At 39.0% G+C, this 19,062-nt stretch overlaps 1 protein-coding gene across 8 annotated transcripts in view; it reads left to right on the top strand.

Moving 5' to 3' along the window:
- EYA1 (EYA transcriptional coactivator and phosphatase 1) overlaps nt 1–19,062 on the top strand; it is a 101,464-nt gene that overhangs the window by 56,533 nt on the left and 25,869 nt on the right. For all 8 annotated transcript variants that reach the window (XM_044294515.1, XM_044294518.1, XM_044294519.1 and 5 more), the window contains one exon: nt 1,605–1,694. In XM_044294515.1, the coding sequence (XP_044150450.1) occupies nt 1,605–1,694 (90 nt within the window). The remainder of the gene's footprint in view (nt 1–1,604; nt 1,695–19,062) is intronic.

Raw genomic sequence — 19,062 nt, forward strand, 5'->3', positions numbered from 1 at the left:
CCCTTTATCCTATTCTATTTATTACTGCAATATACTGACTTAGGATACTTTCACACTGGCGTTTTGGCTTTCCATTTGTGAGATCCGTTGAGGGCTCTCACAAGCTGTCCAAAACGGATCAGTTTTGCCCTAATGCATTCTGAATGGAAAAGGATCGGCTCAGAATGCATCAGTTTGCCTCCGTTCAGTAAAAATTCCGCTCTGGAGTCGGACACCAAAAGCTGCCTGCAGCGTTTTGCTGTCCACCTGACGAAGCGGAGCCAAACCGAATCTGTCCTGACACACAATGTAACTCAATGGGGACAGATCCATTTTCTCTGACACAATCTGGCACAATAGAAAATGGATCCATCCCCCATTGACTTTCAATGGTGTTCAAGAAGACATAATACATAATATCACGGATGCATGCGGTTGTATTATTGTAACTGAAGCGTTTTTGCAGATCCATGACGGATCCACAAAAAACACTAGTGTGAAATTAGCCTTAGCCCCTTTGAATGGAGCTAAACTGCAAGTGAATGCTAACATATACGACCTGGCACGACAATAGCACATTCAAGGTATAGCCCATCTTTTTCTTCCACAAGTAACTGTTCCTACAATGGTTTGTGGTTGTTTATGGTTTATTATAGTATTGTTGTCTTCTGTGGCATTTGGGCCTCCTTGGTACCACATATAGGCTATGTATGTCTGTAACTCGCATGTCTAAAACGTAAGCAGGTCTGGGGCATTCAAATTGCAAAAGATATGGCAGAAAAAAGGATTCCTGCTGTGAAACATGTGATGAATTTTGCCTCTTCAAAATCCGTTGTATGAACTAGCTCTCAAACTTTTTTTCTTACATCAGTGATATGCCATCAATGTCTGAGATGGGAATACTCCCTTAAGGGGGTCATTTATTATCTCCTTACCCCTGTTTTCTGGTTTTTATACCCCATTGTCCCATGAATATTGTTTTATTTGCCCTGTATCATCCCATGTATCTGCTTTGGCTTAGGCTACTGTGATTAAGTCTACTTTCACACATGTCAAAGTAATCCAGCAGGCTGTTCCAATAGAGAGTAACGTGCCGGAGTTCTCTGGATCCAGCATAGTTGGATAGTGCTGTATCCCTGCCCTTGACTATAGTGGGATAGGGCAAAAATCCGGTTGTTCCCCAGAATACTGAATGAGCCAAAAATTGGTACACACAACGTTTTTTGTTTGGCCATATAGGCCAAGGAGTGGCTAGATCCCTCGGCCTCCCATTATAGTCTTTGGGGTTCAGCGGGCACGTAGCACTATCCAGCTATGCTGGATCCAGAGAACTCTAGCAGACTGCTCTCTACCAGAACAGCCTGCTGTATTTTTTTTAAACATGTGTAAAACTAGCCTAAAATATATATCTAGTAAACAATGAAGGGGAAGTAGTGCTTGTCAGAATTAAGCAATCCTTTGAAACAGCAGTTCAACAAAGGTGCGGAGAGTTGACCTTCCCCAGTCTAATATTAATGGCCTATTCTAATGATGACCAACCTGGATATCCTCTTTGATCTGTGTAAATAATTACTGAATAATTCCATTGACAAACACAAGTCTGACTGTTATTTTTGTCCCACAAGGATCCACCGACATCTGTATCACTTGGACTTCGCATGGAGGAAATGATTTTCAACTTGGCAGATACACATTTGTTCTTCAATGACCTAGAAGTAAGTACAAATGTTATTGGGGTTTTACTAGAGAACAGGGGATTTGGGTATTATACAGTATATAGTGTGTAAGTTAAGAACATGGTCTCTTGGGGTCCACCTTGATGAGTTACTCTCTGCTATTAAAGAGGACCTGTCATCTCTCCTGATATGTCTGTTTCAGTAAATACTTGCACCCACCATGTAAAAACAATTTTGGAGCTATCTATTCTTATGTATTTATGATATGACATTCCTCCACTATTCCTGCTAGAAGTTATGAATGAATTATTAGCAGTTTGCAGTGAAGGCCCAGATGGGTGTTACCAGTTGCAGAACTGTTTTTAATACATTGGTGGGTCCAGTGCAGCTATTTCATGAGTGCCCCCCCCCCTCCACTTAGTGCACTTATATAGTAGAATGCTCCCTTAGTGCCACCACACAGTAGTTATGCCCCATTAGTGCTTTACAGTAGTTATGCCCACTTAATGCCCCCTCATAGTAGTTATGTCTCCTTAGTGCCCAATCACAGTAGGTATGGTCTCTTAGTTCCCCTTACAGTAGTTATGCCCCCTTATTGCCCACTCACAGTAATTATGCTCTCTTAGTGCCCCCTCACAATAGTTATGATCTCTAAGTGCCCCCTTACAATAGTTTTCCACCTTAATGACCCTCACAACAATGTTGCCACCTTAGTGCCCCAATAGTGAAGTCCCTGTAGTTTTAATAACATTTAAAAAAAGCACTACTCCCCTAACCCCACTCCCCTGATAAACAGAGGATATTCTCCCTCTACTTGTGCTCCCTACTGCTCAGGGCAGTAGGGGCGATGATATCACTTCATCGCACCTGCTGGCTGACGGCCCCCTGCTTCACCATTGTATTCAATTGTATTTGCGTCCACAGATACAGTTAAAAGCAGGACTTACTGCATCCTCCCAACCATCTTGCTGGATGGTTGGGAGGCATGAGTCATGTGAGCTACTGCAGGTGATCCCGCTGCAGTTGCACCATTCGCCCTAAGGTTCAAGTTGTATTGATCAGTTGGGGGTGCGCTTGCACAGTCTGACATTATCCAATTAGTGCTGCCAGTGTCAGGCACACACCCTCAACTGGTAATAGCCATTTGAATTGCAGACTGGTAGCAATTCATTCATAATGTCTAGCAGGAATAATAAAGCAATGTCACAAAGTAGAGTCATAAGAATAGATGCTCGAGAATTTTTGTTGTAATTTGAACAGACATGTCAGGAAAGGTGAAATTTTGAGGGGGTGATATCAATTACAAACCATTTGGAGAACAATCGAGGCACCTATATTGAAACAGAAATGTACTGAATTGGTAGAAAATTATTATATCTGAAGAAAAATGTATTGGAATTGATATAAAATTTATTGTGATCACAAGTATGGCAAAGTTAATTTTTTAAGTTTAGAAACATGTGGATTCAGTTGATTTATAAATAAAAATGTTAAAATTGCTACAATATGAGACTGGACAAATTGTGTGGGAAGCAATTTATATTGTAAAGAACAATGATAAAGTACATCCAGGTAATGGCAAAGTGAGTACTAAAATGAGGCTAGCTGACTTAGCTTCTTTACACCTACGACCATCAACCACGCAGACATTCAGGAGAGCTGAGAGGGGTCATGCTACATTCCCCTATAGCCCTGACTCCTAAGAAACAGGAAGAACCCCATTTATTATATGTTTGTAAGACTAGTTGACTTCTTCTGCCCTTACTGTTTAGCACTCTGGGATAAAAATTAAATGCATTAGATTCCACCCACTATTCCAACTCAAAAGAAAGGCTAACAAAGCCTATTCTGGTTCTTGAAAATTAATCAGTCCACTTTCTAAAAGGTAGAACCAACAAGAATATATTGATATACTATATAGTAATAAACAAAATCAGACACAGTTCATAATAAATATATTACATTTTATTAATAATAAAGGTATAGACATGATTGACAAAACACAATGATTATAAAAACACTTAAAATTCATAGGAGTGGTGTTACAGGGGTAAGTAAATCCCATAAAGTGCAAATGCATAAACTGGTCAGGAAAGTCTAATAAAGGTGCATATACAGACTATATATCTACAATTAATAACCTTGGTGAAATGTTCATACAAGTAAAGGAACGAAAAATTGCAAAAAATGAATATACCAAAGTAGTACGAAAAACACAAATACCAAGTTCTAAGTATAGGGAATGCTACATACTGACCAGTGATTGAATTCCACCTCATCAAGAGACCACCAATCCGTACCCCGACGCGAGTTTTGCGGTCTGCTTCCTCAACGGGTAATGACTGGAGCTGTGGCTAGCGGAATCTCATATAGGGCCAGCAAAAGAAATATATTTCAATCACATGACTAACAATAGGTCAATACTTTGCAGCAAGCGCAAATGTTACACAATGGTCATCAAGGTCTACCAATAAAGAACCTTGCACACACCTGGAATTGGTCTAAAAATAGAGGTGCCGCTGATTACTTGGCTCTCCATCGTCTTCCCTTGATAAAAGTATATATATTTTTATTGTTATTTATTGTACGGTATATTAATTACGCCTTGAGGAAGCAGACAGCGAAACTAGTGTTTGGATACAGATTGGTGGTCTCTTGGTGAGGTGGAATTTTATCACTGGTCAGTATATTGCATTCCCTATACTTATAACTTCGTGTTTGTGTTTTTTTGTATTACTCTGGTATATAATTTTTTGCACTTTTTTGCTCCTTTACTGGTATGAACATTTCACCAAGGTTATTATAGTATCAGATATATAGTCTGTATATGCACCTTTATTAACCTATTCCTGACCAGTTTATGCACTTGCACTGTATTGGATTCCCCTACCCCTGTAACACCACTCCTATGAATTTCAAGTGTTTTTATAATCATTGTGTTGTGTCAATCATGTCCATACCTTGATTATTAATAAAATGTCATATATTTATCATGAACTGTGTTTGATTTCGTTTATTACTATATAGTATATCCATATATTATTGTTGGTTCTATGTGTTGTCACGTATATGGGTTATATATTATATGGGAAAGTATTTTTGGTGTTTCACTTTCTAAAAGGTGGCCTTTAATTGAAGATACACAGCTGGGGCATGGAGCCCTATATTTAGGCAGTGCTCCATCAGAAAAAAAAAGTATGTAAATTAGCTCCCTGCAGCAAGAAAACCATCTCACACTAGCCAAATCAGAGATTCATCCTAAAGAGAGAGACACATATGCAGAGACTGCAATTTCAAAGTTCTTGCCCCTCCTCAGTACAGGACAGGGTACAAGTTGGCAGGTTCAGTTGTCTTAAATGCAACTCAGGGGGAATACTGGTTCTCATTGTAGAGACCCAGTTGGCGTTTGGAAACTTATTTTCAGGCACTGTCTCATGGGGGGAAAGGGGCATGCAAGATTGGCATACCAACTGTATCTCTTCGATGAGAAGCAGTACCCAATGAGTTGCACTTAAGGGTGGCCATACACAGTCAGACAACAGCTATCTCTCCTAGCCCCCCATACATGTACACATTTGGCTTGGTTGAACATGTTTGTGTAGTCAGTGGAGAGAGCAGGAAAAGCTGCTGAAGGACACCTCTGGTTGTGGCTACTCTCCCGGAAAAACAAACGTTTGGTGAAAATAATCACTTCGGCTGAACCTCCTTACCATCAACATCACCTGTCAGGGTAAAGTAGGGAGCTCTCCACAAATATTAGACTTTGAGCCAAACCCGCCATTCTTGGCAGGTTCAGCCGACAATACACTAATGTGTGTGGGGGCCTAAAGGCACTTCATCCATCCAACCAGACCTCTGCTCTGTGCTGATGAGGAAAAAGATCCTCAAAACAGCTGTCTGTAGATGGGTTCCTCTTCCGTTTGGTTATTATGAGATTTCTTCCTTTAAGAGGAGAGTTAATTTGCAATTAATATATATCTTAAAAACTTTCTAACTATATGTAGTTAGCAGAGTCTCAGCTATATACTGTAGATATTAGTCATAACTGAGCACCACATTAGGCATTGTGCTTAGACATTGGTAGTTGATTTGTTAAAAACTTTGAAGAAGTTTTAGAACTCCATTCTTGCCTGTAGGTACAAAATGATGGGCATATTACTCATTTAATTAAGGAAACTGCTTTTACCCATACTAGAGCTCCTTATATACGCCACATTCAGTTTCACCAGAATATAGACAGCTGTTTATTTAAAGCCCGGCCGTTAAGCAAGCTTGTGGCATGGCTGCCAACAGGCATTAATCATCAAGATGCTGTTTCACTGGATTTTGGAAATGTATGTTATTTCAGACAGAAGAAGGAATCTGAAAGGTTTTGAATACATCTTCTCCTGATCAAAGTTAATTGGCCGCAATTGGCCTTTAAATATTCCCTGATGTTTCCTTCTTCAAAATCAGGCGAAATGCACCTTATTTAATGGATGAGCCAAAATCATTTAAAAATGCCAGTATGTGACGGGCTTCCAGTGTGGTTTCTTCCACATCTGTCCTATATTTTGATCTCTTTTCATCTGAAGAAAAAACCTCCTCGCAGATGAACTGGCAAATTATATTGCAATCAAATAATTTACATGTGCTTTATTTTTCTTACATTCCACGGCAAAGCATTCCTTCCCCTCTAGGTTCAAAATCAGTAGAAATAATTTTATGTCACCTTCATTATTGTTTTAGTTTTTCTTATTTATTTTTTATTTAGAAAAACTTAAACATGATCCGGTATTGCATTAGCCATGTAATTTATTTATAATTCTGTTTAATTTTCATTTATTATACATTAATCTATAAGATGACTGCCAGCATGAGTTACAGAAAAGTAAAAGGTCCAGTTGAAGTTAACTTCTTAAAATTAACTTCTTAGCTTCTTAAAATCTTAAAAAAATACCCTGTCACAAATAATTTGAAGAAGGCTGCAATTAAGTACCATGATAGTATCCTAAGTAAAAATTTAGATGCTAGTTTTCAAGTTTGTGCCAGTTCAAACAGGGCATTTTGTTGCATTTTAGCTGTCAAATATGATTTTTGCTGATGTTTCTGATGATGGGATAATTCTGATTCAAGTCGAAATTGCGCCTAGAAAACCAAGGCTAATGGCTCATGCACACAGATTTAAACCTCAGAGTTCTACAGACATGTCATACAGCACCAATAGAAGTCTATGGGGCCACACTGTGTTTCCATTTTCATATGGAGGTATATGGTAGTTGGAGTAGGAATATTTTGTATACCGTATTTTTCGCCCCATAAGATGCACTTTTTCACCCCCAAAAATTAGGGGGAAATGCCCCTGCGTCTTATGGGGCGAATGCTGACAGTTTAACATTGCATGCTGCGATGTACGAGCGAGCGGGGAGGGACTGGGAGGAGGAGCTGGGGGCCTGCAATTGCGGTGGGGCGGTACTGTGACTGTACTATAGCCCGCCCCGCAGCTCCAGTGCTGCACAAATATAAAATGTCTTATTCAATTAAAAGTGATTACACATGCCCCCTCACTCCTATTAGGTCCGCACAACCTAACAGCTTCAGTAGAATGCCGGCAGGCAGGTCGGGCGGGAGGCAGCGTAACTATCTGATGTCACGTGCCTGCGCAGCCTACTTTATGAATAAAGCAGGCAGCGCAGGCAAGTGACGTCAGTGAGTGACGCACCGGCCGTCCGGCCTGCCTGCCGGCATTCTACTGAAGCTGTTAGGATGTACGGTACTAATAGGAGTGAGGGGGCATGTGTAATCACTTTTAATTGAATAAGACATTTTATATTTGTATACTGGAGCGGCGGGGGGGATCTGTGGATAACATCCGTGGATTGCACAGTTAAGGGGTGGGGGACTGTGGATGGCACTGTTATGGGCTGGGGGGGTCTGTGGATGGCACTGTTATGGGGTGTGGGGTCTGTGGATGGCACATATATAACAGTGCCATTCACAGATCCCCCCTGTAACAGTGCCAGCCACAGATCCCCCCTGTAACAGTGTCCGTCATCCACAGATCCCCCCATAACAGTGTCCGTCATCCACAGATCCCCCCATAACAGTGTCTGTCATCCACAGATCCCCCCTGTAACAGTGTCCGTCATCCACAGATCCCCCCATAACAGTGTCTGTCATCCACAGATCCCCCCTGTAACAGTGTCCGTCATCCACAGATCCCCCTGTAACAGTGTCCGTCATCCACACATCCCCCTGTAACAGTGTCCGTCATCCAAAGATCCCCCCATAACAGTGTCCGTCATCCACAGATCCCCCCGAAACAGTGTCCGTCATCCACAGATCCCCCCATAACAGTGTCCGTCATCCACAGATCCCCCTGTAATAGTGTCCGTCATCCACAAATCCCCCCATAACACTGTCCGTCATCCACAGATCCCCCATAACAGTGTCCGTCATCCACAGATCCCCCCATAACACTGTCCGTCATCCACAGATCCCCCCATAACAGTGTCCGTCATCCACATATCCCCCCATAACAGTGTCCGTCATCAACAGATCCCCAGTAATAGTGCCATCCACAGACCACCATTAGTTCCAAACCCACCAAAAGCACACCTTTTGGTTAAAAATATTTTTTTAACTATTTTCCTCCCCAAAAACCTAAGTGCGTCTTATGGGCCGGTGCGTCTTATAGGGCGAAAAATACAGTACATCCCAACGAAAAATAATTGTTTTATAGCTCACTGGACACTATTTAATTTAGCTATTCTCTCTTTAGAGCCATTGCTTCTGGGGAAGAATATAGAATATAGCGGCATGTGGAGGTTCCACAAATTGGCACGATAGTGTTCAGGCCTACACACAGCTTCCATATATACAGCTTTCCTCAGTTGACTGCAGGATCTAAAATCAATGCTAAAATATAAAGCCATGCATATGGCTTTGCCAGAACCAGGATGGTGGTACGTTGCATCCCAGTGGTATCAAATGATGAGGCTTTGGGTACTTTGTGTGGCAATATGTTGTCATTCTGTACAAGAATACATCCATAAAACACCATGGGATGGAGCATTCCACAATAGTATGGCCCCATACATTTCTGTGGAACCAAAGGCCCTAAAAGCTAATTATCATGCTTGCATTATACTAATAAATGTGCCAAAGTATTTTAAAAAGTGTTTAGGATTTTACTGAATTCATCAAATAGGGAGATTACTCCATATACTTGTTAGGCTGAGATGAGATAAAGCACAGGTTTGTAGATTAGGACATAGAGAAATGCTTTAGAAATGCTTTAGAAATCCGACTACGTGAATTGACTTTGAGTTTGCATAATGTGGAATTCATACGTTGGCTGTTTCATCAAGGAGACAGCTGATCATTTTAAGCAGTCAGGCAGCATTTATAGAAATTGTCCTCAGCAGGTGCCAGCAGTAAATTTTTGGTGCAGCGTCAAACAGACTCCTGGGATATTCTTGTTCTGGCTATAACAAGAAGTCATAATTTAAAAAAAAATTACCGTAAGAAACGTGGGAGGTGATCATTTTCGCCAACAGCTTATTTTGGCTTACTTCACACAAATGTTTTGTGTGTTTTTGTACTTTTGGTGGCATTTATCTAAATACTAATTTCTGATCAAAATATCAACCTGCATTTATCCGTACATAAAATAGTTTTTTTTTAGTGTTCCTATTTATTTCACTTATGCATTTGCGTTTACGGCCTGTTACACCAGCACCATACTTGGGGCTGCTGCCCTGCACTCCTGACGATCAGCTGTTTTGCTGTAGCTCTGGTGCCAAAAAACAGTGCTAAAATTTCACAGCTCAGTTCATTGTGTAGTGGACTGAACTGGTTACTGCAGGACCATTCCCATTGAAGAGAATGCAATTAGCACTGTAGTAACCCACTGCATTTTGGGACACAGACTTATGACATCAGAACTACACTAAAACAGCTGATCGTAAGTTGTGAGGTGTCGAATCCCCACCGATTAGATATTTATGGCCTATCTTGAGGATAGGTGATCAATAGTAAAATCCTGGACAACCTCTTTCAAGCATTTTGCAAATACACCTACATATTTCAAGGCGTAAGTTTCTTTAATGATGCACATTTTGGGAAGAAGTTGCTCATAAGTGGGACAATCATTTTTTATTAAATAATCTTATTCTCATTTATTAAAAAATATTGTGAATAATTAAAGTCATTACCACACTACATAGATGTACCAAACCTGAAAAAAGAATTATACAAATAATAATAATACAAATTTAGTAGTTATAATTTATATAGTAGAGCAAAGGAAAATAATGATAATTTGGCTATTTGTGGAGCCAGGTCTAAACTGATGAATTACTGGATCTGCTTGAAGATCTTGATGTTTACTCTGGTAGCAGCACAGCCAAATTCCTCTTTACTCTCCTTTGCTCTTCTGTATAAATTATAACTACCAAACTTGTATTGTTTTCAGGTTTGGTATGTCTATGCTATGTTGTAATGACAATTATTATTATTATTACCGGTATATTCGCTTATGAATTCTAGTTTTTGGGTGACTGCTGAAAATCACCCTGAATATTCAGGAGTAGTTATCTGAAGTGTAAGGGAGCTGTATAAGATTTTTCAAATCATGTGCTACTAATAGCTTTAATATACAACCAATAGTATAGAGAGGCAATATAAACATGTTGTCTGCTCTGCTTTATTTGAATGATGGATCACTTTTCCTAACATTGTGGCATTATTTTCTGGTGTTGAGTTCTCACACTTCATTTTTCCAATTAGCCAGCTAAGTGTCTCGCAGATGTATCTCCTTTTCACAGTTATGACCAACATAATAAATACATCAGCAGGCCATCGTGTTAATGATTTGCATAACAATGACAGCAGTGAAAGGAATTTTTTAACATTCAACTGGGAAATAAAAATAAAGCACATAGTGATGAAAACCACAGAATGATATAGCAAATGTTACTAGATGTTGTTACTACTGATGGAATGGTGGCATCCTGGTATCTTTTATCTTAAGCACAGTAAGTGCACATCTTGTATTTTAAAGGTAGCTCCATGTCAATGTCATAGTTGAGTGGTTATAATAATACAATACTGTTGAACTATTTTTAATCAATTGGAATTATTTTGTTAAAAAGATGGTCCAAAGTTTAGATCTACTTAGAGAGATACTAAGGGAGATACATGAGGTGGCAAATCATAATGAGGTTGGTATTATGGGGGACTTTAAATTGCCAGATATAGCCTGGGAAACTGAAAGCTGTAGGTCTCATAAAAGAAACAGATTATTGGCAATAACCGAAGACAATTACCTTTCCCAACTGGTTCAGGACCCGACTAGAGGGATGGCCATACTGCACTTAGTACTAACCAATAGATCTGACAGAACAACAGATGTGTAGGTTGGGGGACACCTGGAAAATAGTGACCATAAAAAAATCTCCTTCCAATTGTCATTCAAATTAGTATTTCTTCAGGGATGCACAAAAATACTAAACTTCAAAAAAGCTAAATTTGAGCAGCTAAGAAAGACCATTGGCCTCACTAATTGGGACAATGTCATCAAAAACAAAAACCACCCTACACTCTAATTTTGAGAGGTACATACCTTATGGAAATAAAAGGGCAAGGAACAAGAAAAAAACTATGCGGATGAATAGAAATGTAAAGGAAGCAATAAATGACAAAAAAAAGCATTTAAAACACTAAAACAGTAGGATAGTGATGAAAAACTATAAGGAAAAAACTGAATAAGCAAAAGACAAATAAAACTAGCCAAACTGGAGACATGGACATTCTTTGCCAAAGAGAGTAAAACTAACCCTACAATGTTCTTCAAATATACAAATGGTAAAATCTAAAGGTGTCAGCCCTTGAAAGAGTGAGGAGGGGGGAGTTGCAGAGAGCGATGAGGAGAAAGCAAAGAAAACTGTATTCACTGAGGCAAATAAAATGTAAGATGCAGAATGTAATGATGCCTGTCTGACCCAGAAAGAAGTACAGCGATGTGTTAAAAAGATTAAAATAGATAAATCATCGGGCCAGATTGCATACACCCCCGTATACTAAGAGAATTAAGTAATGTCATAGACAGACCCTTATTTCTGATATTTAAGGACTCTTAATTAACAGGGAGTGTTCCACTGGATTGGCACTTAGCAAAGGTGGTGCCAATATTCAAAAGCGGGTCAAAAACAGAGCTCAGAAACTATAGGCTGGTAAATTTAATGTCTGTTAAACTTAAGGTTTTCTAAGATATGCTATCTTGGAATACCTCAATGAAAATAAGTAAAAATGCTGTATTAGCATGGCTTCATGAGGGATCGGGCATCGGTCATGTCAAACTAAATTAATCAGTTTCTATGAGGTAGTAAGTTCCTTACAATGGATGTCATATATCTTGACTTCTCCAAAGCATTTGATATAGTTTAAAGGTTAGTTTATAAAATAATAATGCTTGGACTGGTAGAAAATGTGGATAAATAACTTAGTGATAGAAAACAGAGGTAGGGTGGTTATTAACGGTACACACTCAGATTGGGTCACCTTCTCTAGTGCAGTACCACAGGGGTCAGTATTGGGCCCTATTCTCCTCAATATAATTATTGATCTTGTAGAAGGCTTGCACAGTAAAATATATTTTTTTCAGATGACACTAAACTGTGCAAAGTAATTAACACAGTATACTGCTACAGATGGATCTAGCTATATTAGAGGCTTGGGTAGAGAAGTGGCAGGTGATGTTTAACAAATGTAAGGTTATGAACATGGGAAGAAATAATGCAAGTCACCCGTACATACTAAATGGTAAAACACTCGGTAACACTGACATAGGAATTTTAGTGGATAGCAAGCTAAACTGTATAAACCAGTGTCAGGCAGTTGCTGCCAAGGTAAATAAGATAATAGGTTGCATCTAAAGGAGCATAGATGCAAGTGATGAGAACATAGTCCTGCCACTTTACAAATCACTAGTTAGACAACACATGGAGTGCTGTGTACAGTTCTGGGCTACTGTGAACAAGACAGATATAGAGCTGGAGAGGGATCAGAGAATGGCAACTAAAGTAATGACTGGAATGGGCTGCCTACAATATCCAGAAAGGTTATCAAAATTAGGGTAATTCAGTTTAGAAAAAAGATGACTGATGTGAGATCTAATTACTATGTATAAATATATTATTGGTCAGTACAGAGATCTATCCCATAATCATTTATATTCAGGACTGTGACTGTGACGAAGGGACACCCTCTGCATCCAGAGGAAAGAAGGTTTGTACACAAACATAGAAGAGGATTATTTATGGTAAGAGCAGTGATACTATGGAACTCTCTGCCAGAGGAGGTGGTGATGGTTAATTCACTAGAAGATGTATTTCTGGAGTGCAATAATATTATAGGTTATAGTTATTAGATTTCTGGACATGGGTAGTTGATTCAGGGAGTGTTCTCACTGCCTGGATGGAGTCAGGAGTCAGGAAAATGACCTTCTACCTCACAGGTTTTTTTCTCTCCCTTCCTCTGGATCAACTTGCAGGATAATAGGCTGAACTGGGTGCACATATGTCTTTTTACAAACTGTTACTATGTTACTAAACAATGTAAAGACGGTGTCAAATGTTTTAGCGTACATACTGTAGAAGCTGGTTGTTATTTATGCAGAATGTGGCCTACAGCTTAAATTAAAGTTTTTGCTGGACTTTAAATCATGTATTAGGCACCAGTATTAGGACTGCATACTCAGAGTACAGACTGCAGAAAATGGTATCCTGTATTCTGCTAAATATCTGCCTTACAAGTTGCCTCATCCCTGTTGATGGCAGGATCATAAACATTAGCTTAGGTAAATTCCCAAACTGAAAGCCAAAGGGCACAGCAGATATAACATTACCAGAAGCCCCTTTAGTCTTTTGATTGTTAAGGATACAAAGTAATGGATGTACTGTTAGTAAAAATGCTTTGAGAAGACAAGCATTTTGCCACATTTTGTATACTAAAGTTGGCTACACATACTAGTTAAATTAGTAAAAACAACCAATTTTAAGGGGTTGTTCACTTTTTTAAGTGATAGTCTATCCTCAAGATAGGCCTCAGTCAGCTGCATAACCACAGTGCACCATCAACATTGCGGTGGACAGTGAAATCAGTTGGAGTAGAGCTGCAGTAAAGAGCAATGCCCTCTACAATGTTCAGAGCAGTTCCACCGCTCACTTCCGTTGATGGAGCTACATCCAATGAGCTGATTGGCAAGGGTATGGGGTGCCAGACCGAATCGATCAGGTAGTGGTCGCCTATCCTGAGGACAGGGGATCACTTAAAAAAGGCTGAACAACTTATAGCTAAGCAGCCAAACTCAGCCCAATAGTTCCCCATGATCAAACACTTGAGCATAGAAGGATCGGACATGCTAGATTTCAACATGCTGGATCCTGGATCAGTAGCTTATTTGTCTATCCTCCTTAAAATAAACATGCACTGTCGGACAATCCAAGTCTACATGTTTATAAGGAAACTGCTGTTGGCTGATAGCTATATGTGTATTTCCGGCAGAAAAGGTTGGGGATTTGAAAAACATGTATCTATGTCTGTAGTTAGAGCAATGCAGACAGTAGTAATGAATATAAAAATCACAAACAGTCTGATATTTATAATAGATTACAAGAAAACCCCACAGGAGGTCTCAAAAACCTGCTGTTTTGGCAAACTAACAGTGAACTGATCTGTAGCTGTTGATGGCTCAAGCTGGTCTTTGGTGCTATTTTACATCAAAGTTCAAAATTACAGATGTGTTAGAGCTGAGTTGCTTTTATTTCCCCATAAACCTGGTCCAGGAGCCCAATAACTGGAACCAAGATGAATGTTCTCACGAAACCACATGTGCACGGGGCCACATTTCACACGTTCTGCTGCTGACTCTTCATACACATTCCTTCTTTGACTGATGTTATAGCTTTCTTCTAACATGGCAAATTACAAAGTAGATAATGTGTTACACCAACATCGGTGCCAATAAAATGAAAGAGAAAATATCACTGATTATAATATGCAATACAATTTGAGAACCAAATTGCAAAATAAAGTATAATTTGTCATTTTTGGCACAACCTTTGCTCTGTATGATAATGAACACTCCACAGTCCAGTTGGCGAAGCATTCCAGGGCAAAATAATAGAAACATAAAGGCCTCTTTGACACGGGCGTTGCGGGAACATGCGCGATCTTTCCGCGCGAGTGCAAAACATTGTAATGCGTTTTGCATGCGTGTGAGAAAATCGGCATGATCTATCACCATGGTAAAAGATCATGTGACGGATCATGTGATGAGCGAAGTGACGTCACCACAGGTCCTTTTCCTGCACACAGCAAAAAAGAAGACAGAAGAGAAGCCGGGCTGCACGATCAAGTGGATTAAGGCGAGTTAAATTATTATTAATATTTTTTAACCCCTCCAGCGCTATTGTACTATGCATTCTGTATTCAGAATGCTATTATTTTCCCTTATAACCATGTTATAAGGGAAAATAATAATGATCGGGTCTCCATCCCGATCGTCTCCTAGCAACCGTGCATGAAAATCGCACCACATCCGCACTTGCTTGCGGATGCTTGCGATTTTCAAGCAGCCCCATTCACTTCTATGGGGCCTGCTTGGCGTGAAAAACGCACAAAATTGAGTTTGCTGCAATTTTCACGCAACGCACAAGTGATGTGTGAAAATCACCGCTCATGTGAACAGCCCCATAGAATTGAATGGGTCCTGATTCAGTGCGGGTGCAATGCGTTCAACTCACGCATTGCACCCGTGCGGAAAACTCACCCGTGTGAAAGGGGCCAAAGATGTGGTCCATTAGCTAATGAATGTCCCATGGAGATGGAATGCTTGAGCTTGTTGGCATCATCACCCTTCCAAATATATATTGTGAACTTGAGCAAATGCCCGACATGCTAACTTATGTTGCTAGCACTAGAGTCCCAGGCATGGGAAAGAGGGTGGATAAACTAGTGCCAGTGTAAACACTGTTGATCTCTGGAACTAAGTGATATCTGGGCTATTATCAAATGTCAATGGTCGACCATGTGGCCTCTGAAACAATCAGAGCAGGTTGTTGAAATCCAAAGTGGCATAAGGCAGTTGCCAATTCATTTTAGCTAGCCTCAATGGTCACAGAAGTCAGAACTCCTTCGATCATTGAATGAATATCGTACCAATATGACATCAAAGTCTGTTAGGAGACTACCGCTTTAATACTGCAAATAGTTTAGTGCATATTCATAGTACAATAGTTGTTCTGATGTATAGGGTTTAGGTTTATCTATCAAACAATAATCACAGAATGAAGTATCGCACACCGCTGTCGCTGGTGCTCTCAAAAGACTTGTTAGTCGTAATCCGTAGTAGAAAAAATTGCTGCACACAGCTGGTTCAATTTGCCATTAATCAGTAAAGTTTATTATTCACAACTTATTTCATGTTGCATACATGATCCAGCAGATGCCCATATATCAGAGTCACCCGCCCGCCGTCACTGCCAGATCATATCCCGCTGAGGAAGGCCGATATAGGCCGAAACGTTCGGTACTTATATAATGTGACTCTGATATATGGGCATCCACTGGATCATGTATGCAACATTAAATAAGTTGTGAATAATAAACTTTACTGATTAATGGTAAATTGAACCAGCTGTGTGCAGCAATTTTTCCTACTATCTATCAAACAATGTCTTGTCTCGATATTTGTTTACGCTCTTTACTATTTTCTTGCCATGTCCCTTTTTCACATTTCAATTTTCTGCTTTTATTAATGCTTTCGTGTATTTTATGAATTGTGGGTGTTTTGGCATGTAGTTGCATTCTATATATGGTTTCTCAGAATTTCTTTATTTTTTAAAGAATTTTGCCTTAAACTCTAAAGAAAAAGACAATCTAAAATAGTTTGCCTCTACTCAGAATCGTTTTTTCAATGTTTCTGTGAACTAGCAAAGTATTTTAACAACCCCATGGCAGAAGGTTAAGTGAAGAGATAAGATAAGAACAAAAAAGCAAAGATGAGGTGCTGACATAACAATTAGACACCACACCCTGCGCTGCAACCTGTTGAAATGAAGATTTTTACACTTTGAAAGGACTTGTGTGGAGTCTTTGAAATTCTTTTTCATTGTTTGATGTTGGAGGGACAATAAAATCCCATAAGATTTTCTCCAGTCATTCTACTTGTCTGATAATACAGGCTTTTGATTATAAAAAGAAAGTAAAAAAAAAATATATATATAAATATATATGTTTCCCTGTTTTAGATAGATATTCTACAGTAACCTTTCCATACAGCAGCTGATATTAGGCATTTTTTATTTAGCATTATTGTATTATGTTTGAGGTTTAACCCCTTCAGGACCCTGACATTTTTCACCTTAAGTATCAGGCCATTTTTAGCAAATGTGACATGTGTAAATTTATGTGGGGATAACTTTAAACTTTTACTTATCCAGGCCATTCTGAGATTGTTTTCTCATCACATATTGTACTTTATGACAGTGATAACATTGAGTCAAAAAAGTTTATTTTTATTTATTAGCAAACTTCCAAATTTCAATTTCTCTACTTTTATAATAGATAGTAATACCTCCAAAAATAGTTATTACTTAACTTTTTCCATATGTCTACTACATGTTTATATCATTTTTTGAATCCCGTTTATTTTTTTTGGGACGTTAGAAGGCTTAGAAGTTTAGAAGCAAAGCTTTAAATTTTTTAGAAAATTTCCAAAACCAACTTTTTAAGGACCAGTTCAGGTCTGAAGTCACTTTGTGAGGCTTACATAATAGAAACCACAAAAAACTGATCCCATTTTAGAAACTACACTCCTCAAGGTATTCAAAACTGATTTTACAAAGTTTGTTCGACAAGAATCACTTTTTGGGCAGATTTTCAATTTTAGTCAATTTTTTCCAGTTACAAAGCAAGGGTTAACAGCCAAACAAAACTCAATAGTTATGGCCCTGATTCTTTAGTTTACAGAAACACCCCATATATGGTCGTAAACTGCTGTACGGGCAGACGGCATTGCGCAGAACGAAAGGAACTCCATATGGTTTGATGTAAGGTGACAAAAAATTGCTTTTTTGACACAGTTGTTATTTAATTTTCTTTATAGTGTTCACCTGAGGGGTTAGGTCATATGATATTTTTATAGAGCAGGTTATTACGGATGCGGCGATACCTAATATGTCTACTTTTTTTATTTGTGTAGGTTTTACACAATGATATCATTTTTTAAACAAAAAAAATCATGATTTAGTGTCTCCATAGTCTGAGAGCCATAGTTTTTTCAGTTTTTGGGCGATTGTTTTAGGTAGGATATAATTATTGCGGGATAAGATGACGGTTTGATTGGCACCTTTTTGGGGTGCATATGACGTTTTGATTGCTTGCTATTACTCTGACTGTGGCACATCAAGGGTTAATGCGCCGTCATTGGTGATTTCACTGATGCCGGCGCATGCAGCAGTGGTCCTGGCTATCAGTGACTGACGGACCCCTGCCGCGGATCATGGCAGGCGCATCTCCTGCACCCGCCCGATCACAAAACCGTACATGTATGGTGCTGGTCCTTAAGTCAGCGGACATCTGCGCCGTACATGTACAAAAACAAAAATCCTTGTTCAAAGCTGATCTTCTCAAAATTAAGACAAGGCTATCGTCACTGGTAAAATATCACCAAAAGCCCTTATAAACTGAGCATGTTATTAATTTTTACAGTATATTTTCACTGGATAAATGGCAGTGACATGCTGCCAAAAACATTTAAAAATTATTTTTATGAATCCTATAGATGGTGTAAACTTAGACAAGTTGTCCAGACATGCTCTAGATTTATCCCGCTCTGCACATATTGTAGGTGGTACTGCCTACAATATAAAGTGGTATTATGCCCAGGATATAATATGCCATTATAGAGTGGTTTGTGTGCAATTTATCATTTTTAAAAAGCTATGTTCACACCTGAGTCAGGCGCTCCATTTGGAGCCTCAAACGCATACAGGACTATTTTGTCGAACCTGACATTCCTTTTTTTTCATTGTTCTGCTCTTCTAACAAAGCAGAATGACGGAAATTGTTATTGTAAAATATTAATATTAAAATATTATTTCTGGTCTGAAGTCAACCCTAGTTTACACAATGCCATAGCTTTTCATAACTTAGATAAAGCAAATTTCCTTAAGATTATAAGTATAGAAACATTTTTATGTCTGTTCATTACTTTATATAACTGATTCTAATGTATTATGTGATGTGATTGACTTGAGGTAGTAAAGGACAAGGAATCAACATGATAAATGTGCAAGAATTTATAAACATTGAAATTTTGAAGCCATTGTTATAAAAGATTTAAGCTTTTTTTGTGGCCCAA

This window comes from Bufo gargarizans, chromosome 5 (assembly GCF_014858855.1).
Source record: "Bufo gargarizans isolate SCDJY-AF-19 chromosome 5, ASM1485885v1, whole genome shotgun sequence".
NCBI lineage: Eukaryota > Metazoa > Chordata > Amphibia > Anura > Bufonidae > Bufo > Bufo gargarizans.